The 21245-nt window shown below is 38.6% G+C and overlaps 1 protein-coding gene across 2 annotated transcripts in view; it reads left to right on the top strand.

The window, feature by feature from the left end:
• The window catches only part of NAA15 (N-alpha-acetyltransferase 15, NatA auxiliary subunit), a gene marked incomplete at both ends in the record, with an annotated part of 65090 nt that overhangs the window by 35862 nt on the left and 7983 nt on the right, over positions 1-21245 (top strand). For both annotated transcript variants that reach the window (XM_084245315.1, XM_084245314.1), the window contains 9 exons: positions 2105-2224; positions 3709-3804; positions 4205-4311; positions 5760-5832; positions 8310-8479; positions 10603-10755; positions 11302-11430; positions 12309-12522; positions 18442-18635. In XM_084245315.1, coding sequence (XP_084101441.1) covers positions 2105-2224; positions 3709-3804; positions 4205-4311; positions 5760-5832; positions 8310-8479; positions 10603-10755; positions 11302-11430; positions 12309-12522; positions 18442-18635 — 1256 coding nt within the window. The remainder of the gene's footprint in view (positions 1-2104; positions 2225-3708; positions 3805-4204; positions 4312-5759; positions 5833-8309; positions 8480-10602; positions 10756-11301; positions 11431-12308; positions 12523-18441; positions 18636-21245) is intronic.

The following is a 21245-nucleotide window of genomic DNA, read 5'->3' as shown; positions in this document are numbered from 1 at the left end:
AGAACATTTGATACAGAGGAAAGGATTAATCTAGTACGTTGAAGGATTAATTTTAGATAAGAACATAGTTTACTCATAGTAAACGAGATGCTGCGTCTGTGGGCAAGTATGTGTGTAGATGTATTGTGGGGTTTTGGATGTTCTCTTTTAGTTGCTTCCACTTTGTAAGCGAATAGGAAACATCCATTGGTTCATTCTACAAAATATGCATTGAATGCCTACAGTGAGAGAGATACTGGGGACAGGATACATAAAGAGAATAGAAGGGAACCAAGAGTAGAATCCATCTTTGGAATTGCCAGCAATAAAGACATTGTTGAGAGTGGTGAGCTGGAGGAGAGGATGAGTTGATCAAGATAACTTAGAGAACTTCCTAGATTGGGTGAGTGGACAGTGACAGTTTCATTGTTAATTCTTAATCATACCAGTTCTTTACATAAAGAAAAGTTGGGGAAAGATTAAGGGCATTAAATGAGGAATGGTGTAGTGTAGGGGAGAAAAGTTGCTTGCTGAAGTAGGCTTTGGCTTAGCATAGAGCAGGCTGTCTGTCCGCCTTGGCACTGTTAGCTTCCCTCCAGCAGATACCAGTAGCACCTCCTCTTCACTGTGACATCCAGAAAGGTCTCTAGATTTTGCCAAATATCCCTTGGGTGGCTAAAGTAACTTCAGTTGAGAATGACTGATTAGACGTTGAGAATATGGGCTATTTTAATCTAATTGCTTGGACTCAAATCCTGACTCCTCCGGTTAACCCCCAAAAAGTTTGCTTAAGTTCTGTCAGCTTTAAAATGAAATAGTAGTGGCCTCTCTCGTAGAACTTTGACAACCGCATTAGATAATCAGGTGAAACAGCTAAATCACTGGCACGTAGTAAACACTCAGTGTTTATTTTTTATTTTTTTTTTTTAAGATTTATTTTTATTTATTTATTTATACAAGCACTGGGTACAGTCAGAAGCGCGGGAGGGTGAGAGAATTCACCAGAGCCAGAGCGGGGAGCAGAGCAGGCAGAAGGACCGAAGTACACTGCTGAGGGGAGCAGCGGGCGGCAGGAGAGGTCTGCGCGCCACGCGGGACCCTCCTCCGGTGGCCGGGGAGCAGCCGGGGATCGAACCGGGCGCTGCAGAGGCTGCGGGCAGATTCACAACCCAGCGCTCAACCGCTGCGCCACCGGGGAGGCCCTCAGTGTTTATTTTTATTATCTGATGAGAACAACAGATCCAAGGGTGAAGTCATTGTTTGAAAATACCTTTGGTAGAATGGAAGCCATTTAAGAATAAGGAAAAAGACCCCAAGCATTGTTTGAGACTAAATAGGAGTTTGGAGCTCATATATTTCTGGTGAAACCATTGCCTCTGTCCATTCAACTCATGGCTTGCTTCCTTTTGTAGAAAGATATGGAGCAAACAGTTGGGGTGATCCAGGCCTTAACACTGGTAAACAAGGGAGCCAGATTTCAAGGTTGATTTTGGTATTTGAGGCTGCTAATGTCATTCAGGGCTGGGATTGGCCACGCTGTAGCACTCTATATGTGTTGAAAGGTCTGAAGAAAAGGGAATGGTTTTTCTCTAAGGTTGAAGAGTAGGATTAGTGAGATAAGAAAGTCAAGACAGCTGAGCATAAAGCAAGATGCCTGCTCGGTGGTTGGAAGAAAGAAAAGGGAAGTTTTGGATGTGGCCGTGATTATGGGCTGCCACAGCAGTTACTGTTTTATGGTTGATTCAGGGACATAAGGTTAGGGTACTGGATTAGATCAGTTAGTTTGCATGTTGAAATTGTTTCTGTGATGCCAGCAATAGTTGATCAGTGGATGATGGCTTAGTGTCAGTGTGTTCAGTGAATTTGGGAAAATGACCTGGAGTTAGATGAGTAACCGAATTGAGGTGGTGAAGAGGGCGGCATTTCTAAATAATTTCATCCTCAAAAATAGTCTAAATAATTTCCTAACCTGATACAAAGTCTGTTGAAGGGAATTGGAAACTTGGGAGGATCGCAAATCCTCCATCTACTTCCTGACACTGAACAGATCTTAAGAGAAACTTTGAGGAAAAGTTAAAGTTCTAATTGGAAGATTTATTTAGTTAAATTCATTTGTTTTTATCAGGGGAACTTCTGTTGCAATTATGTCGTTTGGAAGATGCAGCTGATGTTTATAGGGGATTACAAGAGAGGAATCCTGAAAACTGGGCCTACTACAAAGGCTTGGAAAAGGCACTGAAGCCAGGTAGTATTTCAGCACTCTCTAAATGTTAAGTGCTTTCTTTGCTGATATATATTTTATTAACTTATTGAAAAGCATAACTGGAAAAATAGTGGTTAAGAATTGTTTCAAAATATGAATACAGAACTATCTTTGCAAACTTCTATTTAATATGAAAGAGCATTTTTTTTTTAAAGATTTATTTATTTATGCATACAAGTGCTGGGGTACAGACCAGAGATATGGAGGGGGGCCGGTGAGAGGATTCACCAGAGACAGGGTGGGGAGAAGAACAGGCAGACTGACTGAAGCACACTGCTGAGGGGAGCAGCAGGTGAGACAGGAGAGGTCTGCTGTGCCATGTGGGTTTCTCCCTGGCCAGCCGGGGATCGAACTTATGCTGCAGAGGCTGTGGATTGCTTCATAGTGCGGTGCTTAACCCCTTGCGCTACCAGGGAGGCCCTGAAAGACAGCATTTTCTGAAACCTCTCATCTACTACTAAAATTCTTAGAAATAGTTGAGAAGAGTGTTTTAGAAACGACTTAAAAGGTTCGCAAATGCATAGTAACATAAAAAACATGAAAGGGATATTTCCTCGGAAAGAAAGAGATGTCTCCCTAAAGGAAAGAAGCAAGCAGAACTTCTGTGGCCACCTGGACTCTAGCAGGTAAACTCAAGTCCTATCCCAGGTATGGGACCTACTTGTGAGGGCAGACCCGGAAACATGTCTACAAACAGGCCGGCTCATTAGCCAGGATGACTTGATTTGAAATTATATTCCCTCAAGGCTGGTAGGTAGCCTTCGTGATACACTGATAGTGACACAGTCAGCGTGTGCCCTTGGAACCCACAGGGGGTCATCACCAGTGCCAGCGCAAGGGAGTGTGGAGACAGTGGAGGAGTCTTAAGATGAAGGAAGGAACTTGTAACCATGAAATAAGGAAAATGAGAAGGTACCAGTGAGGAACGGGGGCAATAAATGCCTACTTGCTGACATAAAAAACTTAATAGATTAAGTAGAAGAGAGGTCACAAGTGAGGAAAAATAGTGAAGAGGAAGATTCAACTGAGGGGAGCTCTCACTGAGAGTAAAAGAAAATACAAAGGAAATGTGGAGAAATAGAGCATAGTGGGTAGATCCAGAAGCTCCGAGATAAATCAAAGGGGAGACTAAAGAGAATAGTGAAGAAGCAATATATAGAGAAATAATGCCCAGAATTTTCTCAGAATGAAAGTAAAAGAATCCTCAGATTTTCAGTCTTCTTAAAGCAGAACAAGATAAAGGAAAATTACATATTTTACATGATTAAAGATATCTAAATATGAGCACATTAGAAAGAAATGGTCTAAAACTACTGTTGATACATTTGGGTGATTAGATTACAAATATTTTCTTCCATCTTAAATTTTCCATTTAATATAATTTTTATAGACTGAGAAATTTGTAATTTGCTAGAAAAATGTACAATTTATAACATCATATTAAGAGAAGTTGTTTTTGTCTGCAGCTAATATGTTAGAGCGACTAAAAATTTATGAAGAAGCCTGGACTAAATATCCCAGGGGACTGGTGCCAAGAAGACTGCCATTAAACTTTTTATCTGGTAAATGAGAATAATTGCTAAGGAACGGAAATGATGTTAGGATTTAATTTCTTCCCTTGTTTTTTTTTTTTTTTTAAGATTATATTTATGCATATAAGAGCTGGGGTGTAGGCCAGAGGTGCGGGGGTGGGAGGATTCACCAGAGACAGTGGGGAGCAGAACAGGCTGATTGAAATACACTGCAGGAGAGGTCTGCTGTGCCATGTGGGTCACCTCACTGGGCGGGATCGAACTCATGCAGCAATGACTGGCAATAGCTTGCTAGCATTATGTCTTTAACCCCTGCGCCACCAGGGAGACCTTCTTTCCTTGGTTTTAAATATATAGTATGCAGATTAAATAAAGTGTCTGTTAGAGTTGCTTGGGTAAATGTAAGCTGACAGGATTTTTTTATTCCAAGGTGAGAAGTTTAAAGAATGTTTGGATAAGTTCCTAAGGATGAATTTCAGCAAGGGTTGCCCACCAGTCTTCAATACTTTGAGGTCATTATACAAAGATAAAGAAAAGGTAAAGTAAACCACATTTTTTAAATTATGATTTCTCTGCTCAGGATGTGGAACCATAGGCTCGCAGCTCTGTCACACTGTGTACTCTCTGTGAGTCAGGCCTCAGGCTTCCTGGGGTGCAGTTTCAATACTTCTACTTGTCTCAGCTCCTTTTCATCCTCTTCTCTCATTAGCTAAATAACTTACTGATTATTTGCTTTTTTTTTTGTCTTAGATTTCTGCTATATCCTTTAATGAGTCAGTTGTAGGTATGAGAGGTTGGCAAGGTTGTGGTTTCTGTAGCATTTAATTTCTGCTCATGGTGAAAGTCAGAAGTGATTCTTTTTATTAAACTAAGTTTTAGCTTCATAATCTTTGTCCTTTTTTGTTTGGTAGAAAAAGTTGCATCAGAAGAGTTTGCTGTCCCAGTATGTTAACTTACTGTTTCAACGATGTATTGTCAGTTCCAAATGCTTGCTAAGAGGATATTTTAATCTTAATTTGAATTTTTTTGCTTGCGCCAAGACATGTTGATTGGATTTAAAATGATTGAGTTTAAAGGGAAGAATCACAGAGATGGGACAAACTAACACTTATTTATCAGTCTTCTGTTGAGAGGCCCAAGGTATGGGCTTTATTGACGACTCTTTTCTCTTTATTTATTGCATAAATCACATTCATAAAATTGTGTTAATCCAGTTTGGGTAGAGTAAGACTTTGATGCTTGTGAAGCAGTCTGGAGTAAATTCTATATGTTGCGACCATTCAGTCCTCACAGTTTTTTGAGGTAATGGAGAGAGCTGGTGTTAATCTGCTGAGTTGGTTAAGTTGAAGTCATTTAAGTGGTTTGTGTTATAACAGAGTCATTATAGATGGCTTAAGCAAAGAAAAGAATTAAAAATTAAAAATACTCACAGATCTCTTAGGAAACCTGGAACAAGTAGTGTGGTCATGATTCAGGAGACAGACGCTGGGCCGGTCCCTCTTTCTTGTGGACCTCAGAAACCCACCTGCTGTTTGCTGTTTCTGATGTGCTAGAGCTTGCCCCGGACTGAAATTACACTTGATGCTGTCATCTACTTGGGTCATTTCTCTTTCCACATAGCATTTAATTCTTGATTCCCAAAGAGCAAATGTTATCTGTGGGTGCAATTTATGAGAATTGAAATAAAAATGCCCACAAAGTCACCTCCTTCTGTCCATCCTTTTCCTGATTTCTAGTTCAGCTTGATGCTTTATTTCCTAGCAGGAAAAGAAGTTGCCAGTAATTTTTTAAAGAAAGTTTTGCTCCAATACACACCTGGAAAAATGGGAAAATGAGCATTTAAATCTTCATCTATGGGTCCAGGGTGTGTGGTAATGTTTATTTAGCCCTTTAATAGTAAATAGCACCATTTGCGCAAATATCTGTTATTGTAACTGCATACATGTGAGTTTTTAATTCAGCGTGTGTGTATGTTTGCATTGCAGGTGGCAATCATAGAAGAGCTGGTAGTGGGCTATGAAACCTCCCTGAAGAGTTGCCGGTTATTTAACCCCAATGGTAAGTGCTGAGTTATTCCCAAGCATATCCCAAATGTTGCGTCGTGTCATCCTCGGGTTCCCAGTGTGCTAAAGCTCATAACTGTCATTCGCCGGCACACCTGACTATTCATAAAGAAAAAGGTTCACATTTGCGTTTATTTCCAGCTTTTAGAAATGTCACTTTGTTTTTGAAGTTACTTTTGAGTGGAGATCAAGATGAGTATTTCTAGTGTAGTTGGTATGTCTTTTAACTCTCTTTTAACCTAGAGTTTTTTCCTCCATCTACTCTTCCTGGGACTTATTGTTGAAGAAATCTGTGTTTTTCCTTCAGTCTCTAGATGTTGCTGACTGCACCTCTACCTCACCCCCCACCCCGACCCCCCCCCCCCATCCCATGGTGTTCTATTCTCTGAATTTTTCATAAATTGGTGGTTGGCTGTAAAGCTATGCCGGCAACTAAGAAAGCCATTAGCTGGCTGACTTAAAATTTTTAAAGTTAAACTAAAATTCACTTCTTCAGTTGCAGTAGGTCCTTCAGGTGCTGCTCAGCATCCATGTAAAGCTAATGACTTGCTGGAAGAACAGATACAAAGCAGCATCAGCATTGCAGACTTCTGAGGCCTGACTAAGGACTCAAAGAGGTTCAAATGATTCTTTTTTTAAAAAAAATTTATTTATGCATACAAGAGCTGGGGTATAGCCAGAGTTGCATGGGTGAGAGGATTCACCAGAGACAGTGGGGCGCAGAACAAGCAGACCGACTGAAATACAGTGCTGAGGTGAGCAGTGGGCGAGAGAGGAGAGGTCTGCTGCACCATGTGGGTACTCCCTGGACAGCAGGGGATCAAACTTGTGCTGCAGAGGCTTCAGATAGCTGCGCAGTGCTGTGCTTAACCCCTTGTGCCACCAGGGATGCACTGATTTTGTTCTAAATATAAGAGGGGTGATTTTTTTTTTTACCTGTGGTGATGTCTTCTTCCATCAGGAGTCATATAGTGTTTGTTTTTATATATGTTAGCAACTTTCGGGAACTTAGTCATTCACTTTTTATTATCTTAAAAGAGAAGTTATCTTTCGTTATATCCAGTATTTCAGTTTGTATATAGGAAAGCAAGATAAATGCTATCCTTTCTTCCCTGCACCTGCTTTTTTATTGTGGTTGTTTTTTATCTGTTTTCAATATAATGATTTGATCTAGTAGTATTCTTCAAGGATAAGATGCCCAAGCATGTTTTAAAGGTATAATTATAAATTCATGGATGTAAACATACTTGATACTTTCAGTCATTGTGTTTTAAGATGGCCCCAGACTTCACACACCATGGTGGTAGTTGATAGCTTCCTTACAGTTTGCTATGGCAAGATATTCCAGTTCATCTTGTACACTGCCCACAGCCAACCTGGAAGCAGTTGTTTTTCCAAAGAGCCCTCCTGGTTCCTGCAATGGGGAGCCCAGTATGGGACCTGGGGTGCTTGTTGCTATTGGGTTGATCGTTGTATCTAGGTTCTCAGATTATTTGAATAATACATTTTAGAAGGCGTTATTACCATGGCTTCATTGGTTAATCATCATGATGTTCCTTTGATTATCAGCATTTTCCTACATATTTTACAAATGTGGAAGAGGTTCAATGACATGCCCAAGAATATGCAGCACTTTTGTTGCAGATCTTTCAGATCGGGAGTTGGTGAGTTCCACTCCTATTGTTTGTCCACTGAGCCATCCTACTTTTACTAGGATAAAGATGAACACTCTTTGCTTTCTTTGAAAGCAGATATCAGATTTTAGAAATTTGTATTAAAAAAGCATTTTTAAATGTGTGGGTTGTGTACTTACACATTTTGTTGTGAGTGTATTAAATTATGAAATATAGAGTAATCATTTTTATTTATCTTATTTTTTGGTATGGTTTTTATTCCACTTAAATTATACATCTTTGCATAGTCAGTTTAATATTAAAATATGTTAAGGATTGCTAATTAACCACATTATAAATATACTTATGTATGGTTTAATACATTATCTAGAAACCCAATCAAGAAAACTGAGCTCTGCGGCCCCCTCCCCCCCACACACACACCATTTTTAAAGTCACATTAGTGGAAAGTTTCTTACATGCCTCAGGCTTCCCCTTCATAAATAACATCCTGATCAAGACACTCTCATAATCTGAGTGTACAGCTTGCCACAGCCACCCTTTTCCGTTTCCTTGGTAGGTAATTAGTTGTAACTTTGATCTCACTTACTTGGTTTATTATATGAAATTCTTACTGAATGCAAGGGATTATCCTAGCGACTGTAATGATACAAGAAAGTTTGGTCATTTTCAAAGATCTTATAAATTTAACAGTAGTTTTATAGCTAGATAAAAAAGATCTCAACATGTCTCAAACTACTTTCCTTATTAATAAAGAGCCATTTTGAGGTAGGTGTTCTCTTGATATATGTAACGGCTAATCTTGGTTTCTTTCCTTTGCCGCCCCTGCTTTTTAAAGATGATGGGAAAGAGGAACCACCAACCACATTGCTTTGGGTCCAGTACTACTTGGCGCAACATTATGACAAAATCGGCCAGCCTTCCATTGCCCTGGAGTACATCAATACCGCTATTGAGAGCACGCCCACGCTGATAGAACTCTTTCTCGTGAAAGCTAAAATCTACAAGGTAAAAATCTTTTCCTTTTTTCTTATAAGGTAATGAGACAAATTTTTTCTGTATTTTCTATTCTAAATGCAATGAGAAATGGCATATTCTGATCGTTCATGAACCATGGAATAACAATGGTACAACAAGTGTTTTATTTTCCTCTCAAATGTTATTGATGCCAGTCATTTACATAACCATAATTTGGGTAGTACAACTTCACACCTCTGTATTTGCTCTGGGCTCACTCCTCCATCAGCTCTCCAGTGCCAGCACGTTGCCACCTTCCCTCCCCATCTCCCGGGCTCCTCATCCCCTCCACCTCCATCCTCCCTCTGGTATTTTCCACAGCACCTAAGAATTGTTTTTGCTGTGCTTTGCCAGTTTTTCTTTGGTTGTTTCTATTCCGTGAATGAGTGAAACCATCTGATAACTGTCTTTAACTTTCTCATTTGTCCGCTTCGTGTAATTAGTTTCAGATCCATCTATTTTGTCCTAGTAGGCACTGTCATCTTTGAGAACAGCTGAGCAGTATTCTATTGTGCATGTATTCCACAGTTTAGTTGTCTGTCATTAGGCATTTTGGCCTGTTCCATGGCCTGACTATTGTCAGGGATACCGCTGGGAACACAGGTGTGCATAGCTCTTCCTATTAGCGCTTTCCTGTTCTGTGGGTAAGTCTGTAGCAGTGGTATTGCTGGATCAGATGAGGTTTTCACTTTTAATTTTTTGAGGACTCCTCATACTGTTTCCCATAGAGGCTGCACCAAATTACATCCCTTCCCCTGTGGGCACATGTTCTTTTTTCTCCACGTCCTCACCAGCTTTTGTTTCTGGTGTTTTTGATACAGGCCATTCTCACAGGAGTGAGGTGATAACTCATTGTGGTCTTGATTTGCATTTTTCTTATAGTCAGTGATGATGAGTTTTTCCTGCACCTGTAGGCCGTCTAGGTGTTCACATGGTCTTTGGTCAGTTTTTTTGATTTGGTTGATTTTTTTTGTTGTGGGGCTGTATGGATTCTTTATATATTTTGGAAATTAGTCCCTTGTTGGATGTGTGATGTGTAAGTATCTTTTCCCAGCCTACAGGTTGCCTTTTGTTTTAGTGGTAATTTCTTTCGCAGTCCAAAAGCTTTTTAGTTTGATGTAGTCCTGTTTGTTGATATTTTGCTTTTATTTCCCTTGATATTGGAGTGTCCCATTATCTTTAGATTTGTCATGGTGAGGCTAACTTCGTCTGTTTGACTGCCTATAGACATATGATGGTTATTCATAGTATAAATTCTGATGTATTCACATATATGCTTGTGAGGTATTAATATAATCAAAAGTAATTATTTGCTGTGTAATGTTTGTTTCTATTAGCATTCAAGTATGATGTTGAATCAGTTTCTGGTAATCTTAATGAAATGAAACTGAAGATTCTGTTATGAATTTTACTTATTCTTTCTTTTGCCTACTCAATTCCTGGGTCCTGCTTGAGAATCTCCAGTCATATGTTCCAAGAAAGATCTTCTTAGATAAAGTTGGGTTTTTCCTGTTAATACAAATAGTTTATTAATAAGTGGTTTTGGGGGAAGGTAGAAACCAATAATTTATTTACCAAGATACATTGAAATTAATAATTTAAAAGCACCTTTCAAAGTAAGTTTATGTTCACTAGCTTTGTGGCTTTGATAAGCAAATTAGACAGGAGAATGATAATGAGGGTCATTGTGGAATGTCTACCAGTGCTCATAATGAGTAATGTTTTTGTGGTTCCTTTGGAGTTTAAATTTGACCATCTGTTTCTCATTTATGACTTCTGCATTGAATTACATTGTGTTGTCTTAAAGATTGCAATTATTTTCTTTGATTCAATCATTAGAGTAGTCAGTATGTGTCAGGTGCTGTTGTAGGCAGTGACATTATAGGAGTAGATAAAATTCTCAAAACAAATCTTTACTGTCAGAGAACCTACATTCTACATGACTAGAAAGGTATCAAAACGTCTGTTATGGCAGAGTGGATGCACCTACACTTATTTAGGATCTTAAGATTCAGAAGAACACCTTGTCTTTTGTGTTATTAATCAGCAGGGAACAAATTACCTGTGTAATACAATTATATTGATTAGTTTATTTTGCTTTTGTATCCTGTAAGCATGCTGGGAATATTAAAGAAGCTGCGAGGTGGATGGACGAAGCCCAGGCCTTGGACACCGCAGACAGATTTATCAACTCCAAGTGTGCAAAATACATGCTAAAAGCCAATCTGATAAAAGAGGCTGAAGAAATGTGCTCAAAGTTTACAAGGGTTTGTACAACTGATGTTCTTATTTAGGACTAAGCCCATTTGTAGGAATATACTTTGCTGTTTTTCACTGTTTCTAATATTTTTAACAGCGAAATAGTTACTTAATGAAGAAACATTAGAAATCAGTATTAATATAAAGCTGTTTTTCTTTTTTTAGATGATTTTTTTCTTTTTGGATGATTGTACATTGAACTTCAAAACCGATTTATATTGGTGTGTGTTCAGATGAAATTTTTATGGGGGAAGCTGATACCCAGTATCCTGTTTGTTATGTTAATTTTCAACCCCAATTATGTTGATTTTTTGATTAATCATTTACAAAGTATAAATAATAATAATAATAATAATGAACATTTTTAATAATTACAAATGTTATTTTAAATTTCACATCAACTCTTCCCTCTTACTCTGAGATGGGGTAAAGTAATAGAAAATGATTTTGAAAAAATTTAAATCAGTTGATTATTTGTTCCTTCATAAATAATTCCTATGTTGGAATAATTTATTTGGTAAGAAATGTCTTGAATATATGTGACTTTCATGTAGGAAGGAACATCAGCGGTGGAGAATTTAAACGAAATGCAATGTATGTGGTTCCAGACAGAATGTGCCCAGGCTTATAAGGCGATGAATAAATTTGGTGAAGCACTTAAGAAGTGTCATGAGATTGAGAGAGTAAGTACTGTGTACGATGAGTTTTATCTTGGCTATGTTTCTATTTTTTTTATTTTTCTTTCCAAATGGTACTGCTGCTTCACATACAAAAGCTCATTAAGTCATCCTAGAGAACTCTTTGTCATGGGATTGAGTGCTGATACACGTATAGGTAAAAGCTTTGAAATGCCACAGTATTTCTGTACCCTATGTAATTCCACATTTTCTGATAAGTTCACTATTTTCTTAGTCCTCTACTTTGATTCATTTCTAGCACTAGTAGTTTACTTACTTTTATGTGTTTTTCACAGGAAAAAGTTTATGTAATTTCGCATTTGACCTTTTAGGAGGTAAACAACCCCAGAGCTTAATTATGTGTTTTGTTGCTTGATTTACTTGCTAGTTGACTTCTTTCCCACATACCAGCATTTTATTAGTTTTATTATATAGGATTCAGGTGTGTCCTCAGAAAAATTACCAATTACTACATATAATCATTTGCCAACCATTCTAAACATAAAAGCTGAATGTTTAACATAATGTGTAGGTCTACTGTACTGTACCATTATGTATATTAATTATGTTTGATATATCACGGCTTTATTTAAGTGTGATTAAGAAAGAAATGTATATATTTTAAAGCACTGTATTTCATTTTTATAAGGGAAATACAATTTAGTGCCTGCTATATTCCATATACCATGCTAGATGATTGCCAGTTACATTTGCTTATTTGATACACAAAACATTTATGTTGAATCATAATTTTATATGACTATAATTTTATATATTTTACTAATTTTTTCATGCCAAGAGAAGAAGTAATTCTAATGCTTTGATTTTTGTAGTATTTTTTTGACATCGCTATACTCCAATATAATAAAAGGTAATTTTATTAGCATTTCATAGAAATCACTGATGACCAGTTTGACTTTCATACATACTGTATGAGGAAGATTACCCTTAGATCATATGTGGACTTATTAAAACTAGAAGATGTACTTCGACAACATCCATTTTACTTCAAGGCAGCGAGAATTGCTATAGAGATCTATTTAAAGCTTCACGACAACCCTCTCACCGATGAGAATAAAGAGCATGAAGCTGATACAGGTATACTTTTCAGAGGTTTCTTGTTGGTGTGGTGTTTGTGTGAATTAATGTCCTTGTGTAATGCAGATTTTTCCTGAACTTTTTATTTCAGCACCTTCTGAGATGCCTCCATGCTTACCAATGATGGTCATTTTAAGTTAAGCAACAATAACAAAAAATATGATTTATATTTTAAAAGTAGAGTAAGAATTTACTTTGTAAGTGACCATTAGCTTTTAAGAAGTTGAATTTCATGAGTTTTAAATTTAATATCTGGTTTACCCACTATTGTAAATTGTTAGCTATACATTTTATGGTATGTTGACTGTCAGTATATCTAGTTATGCTTTTTAATTGTAATCTCTCATTAACCTGCTAAAAGATGGATATTGCTTGAACATTAAAAGTCAGCTTGGAATTGTGGTGGTAAAATTGCTCAGTAGCTTACATTTTTACAGGTTTTTTTACGTTCCATTTTTATAACAGCAGGTCAGGACATGTAAGGAAGAGTCTTCCTCGTGATAATTTGGAAGCAGTATCATATAATTGAAAGTAATCTAGGCATGGAAAAGGATAGAAACCAGCTGTGCTTCCAAATATGTAGTGTCTGATTCACGGCAAAATTGTTACAGGAGTTGAGAATAAAAGTGTCTGGATTTTTTGTCTTAGGTTTTGAGTTAATCCTCTTCTGAGGTTATGGTTGGTTATTTTTTTTGTATCCTTCCTCCTTTTGCATAGTTTTGTTAATTTATTAAACTTTACTTCCCATTGCCTAAGCACAGTTTAGAACTTTCTGAGAAGCTCTGCACTTTTGAACCTCTCTTTGCCCCTCGTTCATTGCCTCTTCCACGGAAAGAAAATGCCAGTGAGAAGCTACGGGACAGTTTATAGTTAAAGCCGGGAGCTTCCGTGGGCCCCTGGCATCTGTCCTCTCTGTTCACTTCTCGGCCCTCACTCCTCTTCACATTACACAAATAACACACACATTACTCAAATTATGTGAAGTTGAGATAATTCAGAAACATACCTAACAAATGTGAAAATTGCTTTTCCTTTTTTCCTACCTACATCCACTTCCAACAGGCTGTCCCTGGGAGAGGTGTCTTTCCTTTGTGCACAGTTACAGTTGCCAGAGCTCATCTGTCCATTACTCTACACACATTTCAGTGTGACTCATTGTAATTGCTTGGTTTCACTTTTTACTTTTTAAGTAAAATTGGATGCTAATGGGATGCTAAATACCCAGTGTTGTACAACTTACAATTTTTTCCTTCCGTTTTCAAAAGTTTTGCACCATGTTTGGATACTGTGTATCATCATCTGTTGTACACATTTGTTCAGCGGGGATTGTTAGAGGTGAAAATTGCAGGGTCACAAAGTATGAGAATTTGAAATAGTTTCAAATTGCCTTCCATGAAAGGTTCATCAGTGTTTACTGCCACTGCCACTCTACTGAGATCACCTTTTATTTTACTATATTATCTGCATTGAAAATTATCTATCCTTTACATTCTTGGTTTATTTTTTTTTTGGGGGGGTGCCTAATTTACAGTTCTTAGATTTCGAGGCATGGGGCATCTGCATGTTTTCATGTGGCCTTTGGGTTTTTTCTGTGAGTTGCCCATTAATACCTTTTGTCTATTTTATCTTTAAACTTTTTAATTTATAGTGCTATGTCCATTTGGGACTTTTTTGTTTGTGGACTGTAAATAATTTCTTTCATTATGTTAGTCTTATCTGTATAGTGCATGCCTTTCATTATGTAAAAGCTTAAGTTTTTAGAGATAAAAATTTTTTATGGTGTTTGGGTTCTTTTTCGCTTCAGAATTAATATGTTTATAAATATTTGTTTTCTTATTTTTTTATTATTTAGTTTTTAGATAGTTTTTGTATGTAATGTGAGAGGTGTATGGTGGCTTTCTTTAGACCTCCAGATAGACTGCTGACTCTTCAACCGTATTGAGCAGATCGGCATACTCCCCACTGATTAAAACACTTCTTTAATTGTGCACTAAACTCTGAGAAGGCAGTTTGTGTCTCGTGCTAACATAGCAAAGCCTGCGGTAAAGACACAGGGCAACCATGGTACTGACATCTGTACACAGATGATTCTGCTCTTACAATCTGCTTTTCTCTTAATCTGATTCTGTTTGCAGATTTTTCTTGATTTTGTATGCAAATTTTTGGTTATGCATGTACTATAAAATTAGCTTGTTTTCTGGAAAATTTTTTTTGGAGTTTTATCTCAAATTATATTTAATGTACAGGTTACTATTTGGGTGGGGAAACTAAATGTTTAAATCTTTGATACTGTATATAACCTCTTATTTTTTAAAAAAAAAAAAGATTTATTTATTTATACAAGCACGGGGATACAGGCTAGAGGTGCGGGAGAGAGAATTCTCTCTCTGGTGAGAGAATTCACCAGAGACAGAGCAGGGAGCAGAACAGGCAGAAAGGACCGAAATACACTGCTGAGGGGAGCAGCGGGCGAGACAGGAGAGGTCTGTCTCTGCACCATGTGGGACTCTCCCTGGCCGGCTGGGAATCGAACAGGTGCCACGGAGGCTGAGGACAGCCTCACAGCGCTGTGTACCACTGGGGAGGCCCAACCTCTACTTATTTTTGATGTAATTGTCATTGCTGGCAAATTTAATATATAGTTTTTATATATTCTTGTTGAATTCTGATATTAGGTGTAGTAGTTTTCTCAGTTGGTTTTAAAAAATGCTCTATGTAGGCTATTAAGTCAGTCTGTAAAGAGTACTTATCTTCTTTCCGTATTTATGCCTCTTTTTCTTCTCTGTGCCTAATGCATCGGTTAGGGTTCCTAAAACAGTGCTGATTAATAGGAACAATGGTGTCCTTGCAACCTCTTAATCTTTATTAGAGTGCTTCTGATGTTTCACCATAAACATCAGTATTTATAGTGAAGATTTGTTCCCTTTCATTGGTTGACAAGTTATTTTTCAAGTCTTCTGTCTGTGTCTTTTCAGTGAACTTGAGAGTCATTATATAGCCACATTTGTTTTTATTTTGCCTTCATATGTGGATGTAGTTTGGCTGGATCATGTGTCTAGGCACAGATGCTGCTTTCTATGTATACACATATGTACCTGCACATACTCACACTTTAAAACGTATTAAATTGTCTTCTAGCATAGTAGAAATTTCCTTGGGCTTCTCTTAAGCTAAAATTCAGAACCTTTACTATCACCACTGAAGAAACAGCTAATTGATGTAAAGTCAAGACAGTGCTTATCCAGATAACCAGTGCTGACTTAAGCGAGAAAGGATTTGCACTTTTATTTTTTTGTATTAATTTTCTATGTGGGTGTTCCTGTCTCTGTTTTGCAGGGCAACTCTATTTTAATGAAGTCCTTTTTGAAGCAGCGGCAGACGTAGAATAGACAGGGTCAAACTATAGTAGATAGGGTCAAACTGTAGCCTCTGAACCAAATCCATACTGTTCCTTGTTTTGGTAAATGAAGTTTAATTTGGTTGGGTTTAGCCCTCTGCTTACATAGTATGTAGACTGCTTCAGCGATTCAGCAGTTTGATTTGCAGCAAAATTCTGTGACTTGCAGAACTGAAAGTATTTAGTATTTGTCCTGTTACTGAACAAGTTGCTGCTACCTGGCGTGGAATAGTGGAAAGAATGAGCCCAGACTTCGGAGTCAGATTGAAACGGACTTAAATTCCCGCTCTGCCTGTTACTGTCACTCTAAGGTTTTTTTTTTCTTTTGACAGCTCAGTTTTCTCATACATAAAATATTCTTTGACCTATGAAGTTGTTGATAATATTAAGTAAAATAATGTCTGTATTATATCATGTGTAGATGAGGTTGCAAGTTATTTCACAGACCATTACAAGGTCTGTATGTTACTACTCTTTCATAATCTTGTGTTTCCAGGATTTAATTTTTGGTCCTACTAAAATGCCATATTTTAGTGCCAGTGGCAGCCTCAGAAGCTCACATTTATTGCATCTCAAGAGCATTTTTTCCACTTGAGCTTGATGCAGTCACATGCTGTTTTGTTCATCATAGCCTCTAAAAGTAAGAAGGCTACTGTTAATGCTGCTGGTAAGAGGTCATGACCAGTGATTGATCTGGAAATGAAGTTAAAAGTGACAAAGGACTAAGGGGAAACCCAGGGCTGGCTGTAGCTCACCGGTCAGGTGTGCCCATGCCACCGCGGCTGCCATCTTGAAGAGAAACAAAGAGATGGAAGCTGTTAAAGGATCTTCTTCATTGGAAGCAAGGAGAGCCTAACAAAAATTTGAGAAGGGCCTAGAACAGATATAGAGACACTTCTAATGACCTGGATTAAAGACCAGACACAGAAGTGTTCCCCCTCCAGCAGGTACCCCTGGCTGAGAATGCAAGTCACCCTGCAAGGTATCCCTGACTCAAGTCAATCCTTCAGAGACTCTCAGTTTTTCGAAATCACCCTACTAAGTGACTTCTGAATTTCTGGCCACAGTAACTCTGAGGTAATAAATATCCTGCTAAATATGGGCAATTTGTTACATAGCAAGTGTCAGTTCTGGTGCCTGAAAGTAGGGTGCAGCTGCAACAAAAACCTAAAACGTTGGAGTGACTTTGGAAGCAGAGAGGCAAACATGGACAGACTTGCAGAAGAGCATTGATGGAAGCTCGAAGAGTCTTAGACTATTAAGAGAAGTCTGGATTTTGAAGAGGCTGCAAGTGAGGGCTTACAGTGAAGATGTTATAGTCATTTAGAGGTAGAAAGTTAGCAACACATTTTATAAAATGCATCAAATGAATTGGCCTATTGAGTGAGAGTGATTTCCAGGTACACAAGCACTTCAGTTGGGGATACCTTGCAGGGTGACTTACATTCTCAGCCAGGGGTACCTGCACTGGCCATGGGGATCTGTCCATGGAGGGTTTGCATTTCCCTGGAACATTGCCACAGGCTTCCTCTGAGTGACTCAAAAAAAAGCAAGGAGGAAGCCACAGTGTTTTTAGTGACCTAACCTTCTATATCATATACTTAATATCTCTAATGACATTCTATTCCCTAGAAGTGAGTCAGTAGTATAGCTCACATTTAAGGGATGGGGGAATTGACCTTTGAAGGGAAGATCTGTGGGCATAATTTAAACCAACACAATAATGGTATATTTTGCATGACTTCTTGGTTATTAATAGTTGTCATTCAAATAAATGCTGACTGAACATAAAGCTTTCAGATTTATTGCTTAAAGTCTAATCAATATAGAGTTTCACTTTTATTATAGCATTCTTTTCTTGAAGCAATCATTCTTTAAGGCACTGCAGAGCTTGCATCTTAAGGGATAGCATCCATTTTCATTGTCAAATTTAAAACTTAGCGTGTAGTTATTCATTATTCCATCAATAGATATTTGCATTTTCTGTGTGTTGGTATGCTATTAGGCCCTGGGGAAACAAAGATTGCAAGTAAGACAAGGTCTCCACTGCCAAGGAGCTCACTGAAAAAGTATTGTGACAGAACAGGATAAGCAAGGGACAGTGGCAGCGTAGAGGAGAGCAGGAGTGACCGGGGAGATGGAGAAGCCATGTCTGAGAGAGCGAGCAAGGGCTGAGCCATCGAGATAAGAGACAGCTTGTTATGGTCCTGGAATTGCAAGTAGTTTAATATGCTGGAGGATTCTGGATGCATTTCTGCCTGGCTATGGTTACAGCACCAGGTCTCCACCTGACTTCAAAAACACACGTGTGGAGAGGGGGCAGTGCTGGCCCGCAGCTGTGGCGCCACTGCAAGGCACACGCATGTGCATGGGACGCAGCATTCTTTACAGAAGCTCTGTGGGGATGTTAAATAGCACTTGATCATTACAAATCAGATTAGCATGCTTATGATTTCTTTTTTATTTTTTATTAATGAGGTACCAAGCATGCTTATAATGTCATTAACACTTACTGCCTACAGCAAACATGTCTGACAAAGAGTTAAAGAAACTACGTAATAAACAAAGAAGAGCTCAAAAGAAAGCCCAGCTAGAAGAAGAGAAAAAAAATGCAGAAAAAGAAAAGCAGCAGAGAAATCAGAAAAAGAAGAAGGATGATGATGATGAGGAAATTGGAGGTCCAAAAGAAGAACTTATCCCCGAGAAATTGGCCAAGGTACTTACTTAATCACAGCATTTAGTACAATTGAGGAAAATCTCACAGCTGGTTATTGTCATTTGTTGTTGCTTAGACAAACGATACATGTTGTTGACGGGTAATGTGAGCTGGTATTAGGCAACCTGGTATCATTCTCCCCCCCACCCCCCAACCTGGTATCTTAAACATGACTCTTTTGATTGTGATTCCTGATTTCTGCTTTTGAGTCATCGTGACTAAAGATTTAGTTGTGGAAATGCCCCAGAGGTGGCTAATGTGACTAATGTCTTGCAATTTGAAACCAAAACACAAATCAGTCAGCCCAGGTGACTGTTACTTCAGCTTCTTGTCTGGCCCCACTGAGCTGCTGATTTGGGTTGTATTTTTCCTTCCCAACCCCTCAATGTTTTTCATTCAGTACTAAAGACTGCTTTTTAAAAATAATTTAAATATAAAATTTATTTCTGCATGTTAAAATATATATGGTGCAAAAATCACAATTATATACAAAATTTTATTTAAACACCCTTCTATTCCTGCTTTACCCAGTTCTTAGCAGATCCTTATAGGTATGACTTTTTACTAAATTTGTCTTTATTAAGTTCTCTTCATCTCTTTTTGCACAAATGCAATTATATATTCTTACTCCTCTTGTCTAAGTCTTTTGCACCTTAACATTATATCCTCTCTTCACCTGACAACAAATTCTGGAAATCCTATCACATCAATCTTTCCCCCACTAGCACCATCCCTCCTATTGTCATTTTATATTACTTTCTTTTATTTTTTAAAGATTTATTTATGTGTACAAGAGCTGGGGTGTAAGCCAGAGGGGCAAGGTGGGGGGGAGGGTGAGAGGATTCACCAGAGACAGAGCGAGGACAGAACAGGCGGAGACTGACTGAAATGCACTGCTGAGGGGAGCAGCAGGCAAGACAGGAGAGGTCTGTTGCGCCATGTGGGTAGCTCCCTGGCCAGCCAGGGATTGAACTTGTGCTTCAGAGGCTGGCGGTAGCTTCATAGTGCTAAGACCTAACCCTTTGCGCCACCTGGGGGGCCCATTTTATACTATTTTCTAAAACCAATTTGATTAAAGATTTTAAAGCAAAATATGCTTTTAATTTTTATTCTTCCTAATTTTTTTTTTCCTCATTGTATTTCACATTTAAAACTTGAAAGAATGATTCTCATCCAGAGTAATAGCGTATGGGCTAGTGGAGTGTTTGGGCTTTTGTCTTCGTGATCTAGGTTCTCACATTAGCTCTTATATTTCACTGTGTGTCTTAGACAGTGTGACCTCTCTGATGGTTTTCCCATCTATTAATGGAACTAGGGAAAAGTCCCTGCTGGATGAAGATGTTAGGACTAGAGAAAGCGTGTAAGAATGTAGTGTTTAAGTGGTAACATGCAAATGCTTATCAGCAGGCTAACTCATGCTTGTCAGTGAGACCTGGATGTGTCGCGTACCCAGACAGTCAGTTTACTTTTTTTTTTTAATTGGACTTTGCTATTTGAGCCTATATCTTAAAAATCCCTAAATATTTTTCCCCAAGCCAAAATCTTATTTGTCATTTTTAACCATTATCTGAGACCAAGGTATTCATTTCCACATGAATTTTTTTTAAAGATTTATTTATTTATTTATTTATTTATTTTTAAATAGAGGCATGTTTTTTATTTGTTTGTTTGTTTGTTTATACATGCACTGGGTACAGTCAGAAGCGCGGGAGGGTGAGAGAATTCACCAGAGCCAGAGCGGGGAGCAGAGCAGGCAGAAGGACCAAAGTACACTGCTGAGGGGAGCAGCGGGCGGCAGGAGAGGTCTGCACGCCATGCGGGACCCCCCTCCGGTGGCCGGGGAGCAGCCGGGGATCGAACTGGCGCGGCAGAGGCCGCGGGCAGCTTCGCAACCCAGCGCTCAACCGCTGTGCCACCGGGGAAGCCCAAGATTTATTTATTTATGCATACAAGAGCTGGGGTACAGGTCAGATATGTGGGGGGTGGTGATAGGACTCACCAGAGACAGAGTGGGGAACAGAACTGGTGGAGCTACTGAAGTACACTGCTGAGGGAAGCAGCGGGGAGACAGGAGAGGTCTGCTGTGCCATGTGGGTAGCTCCCTGGCAGGCGGGAAGATCAAACTTGTGCTGCAGAGGCTGCGGATTGCTTCATAATACAGTGCTTAACCCCTTGCACCACCAGGGAGGCCCCAGGTGAACCTTCTTGATTAATAACATACCGTGCACTTCTGGCCCCTGAAATCCTCCCACTCTTCGTGAAAATAATTGCTTGGTTTACTGTGCTTAGGCAATTTCATAATTGGTGGCATTGCCCTCGGATTTAGTTTTAGTAACTAAGAATTTAAAGTCATTGACTGCTCTACAACTAGGAAAATATTGATACATACGTGACGATAGATTGGGAAATGTTTTAGAATTGTACCACAGCAGATGGACAGTAGTGCCTCACAGCGGCATTACTGTTTAGGAACCACAGAGATTAGACTCCACAAGAATGTTTGACACCTTTTCACAAATAATCACATACCTTCTAGGAAAAAAGGTCCTATCTTTTCACTGTTATTGGTAGCTCATTGGGGAAATACATCCTGAAGTAAGGAAGCATAGG

The sequence above is a fragment of the Talpa europaea genome (genome assembly GCF_964194135.1).
Source record: "Talpa europaea genome assembly, chromosome: 10".
NCBI classification, from domain to species: Eukaryota; Metazoa; Chordata; class Mammalia; order Eulipotyphla; family Talpidae; genus Talpa; species Talpa europaea.
This window is presented reverse-complemented; position numbering and strand designations above follow the sequence as displayed.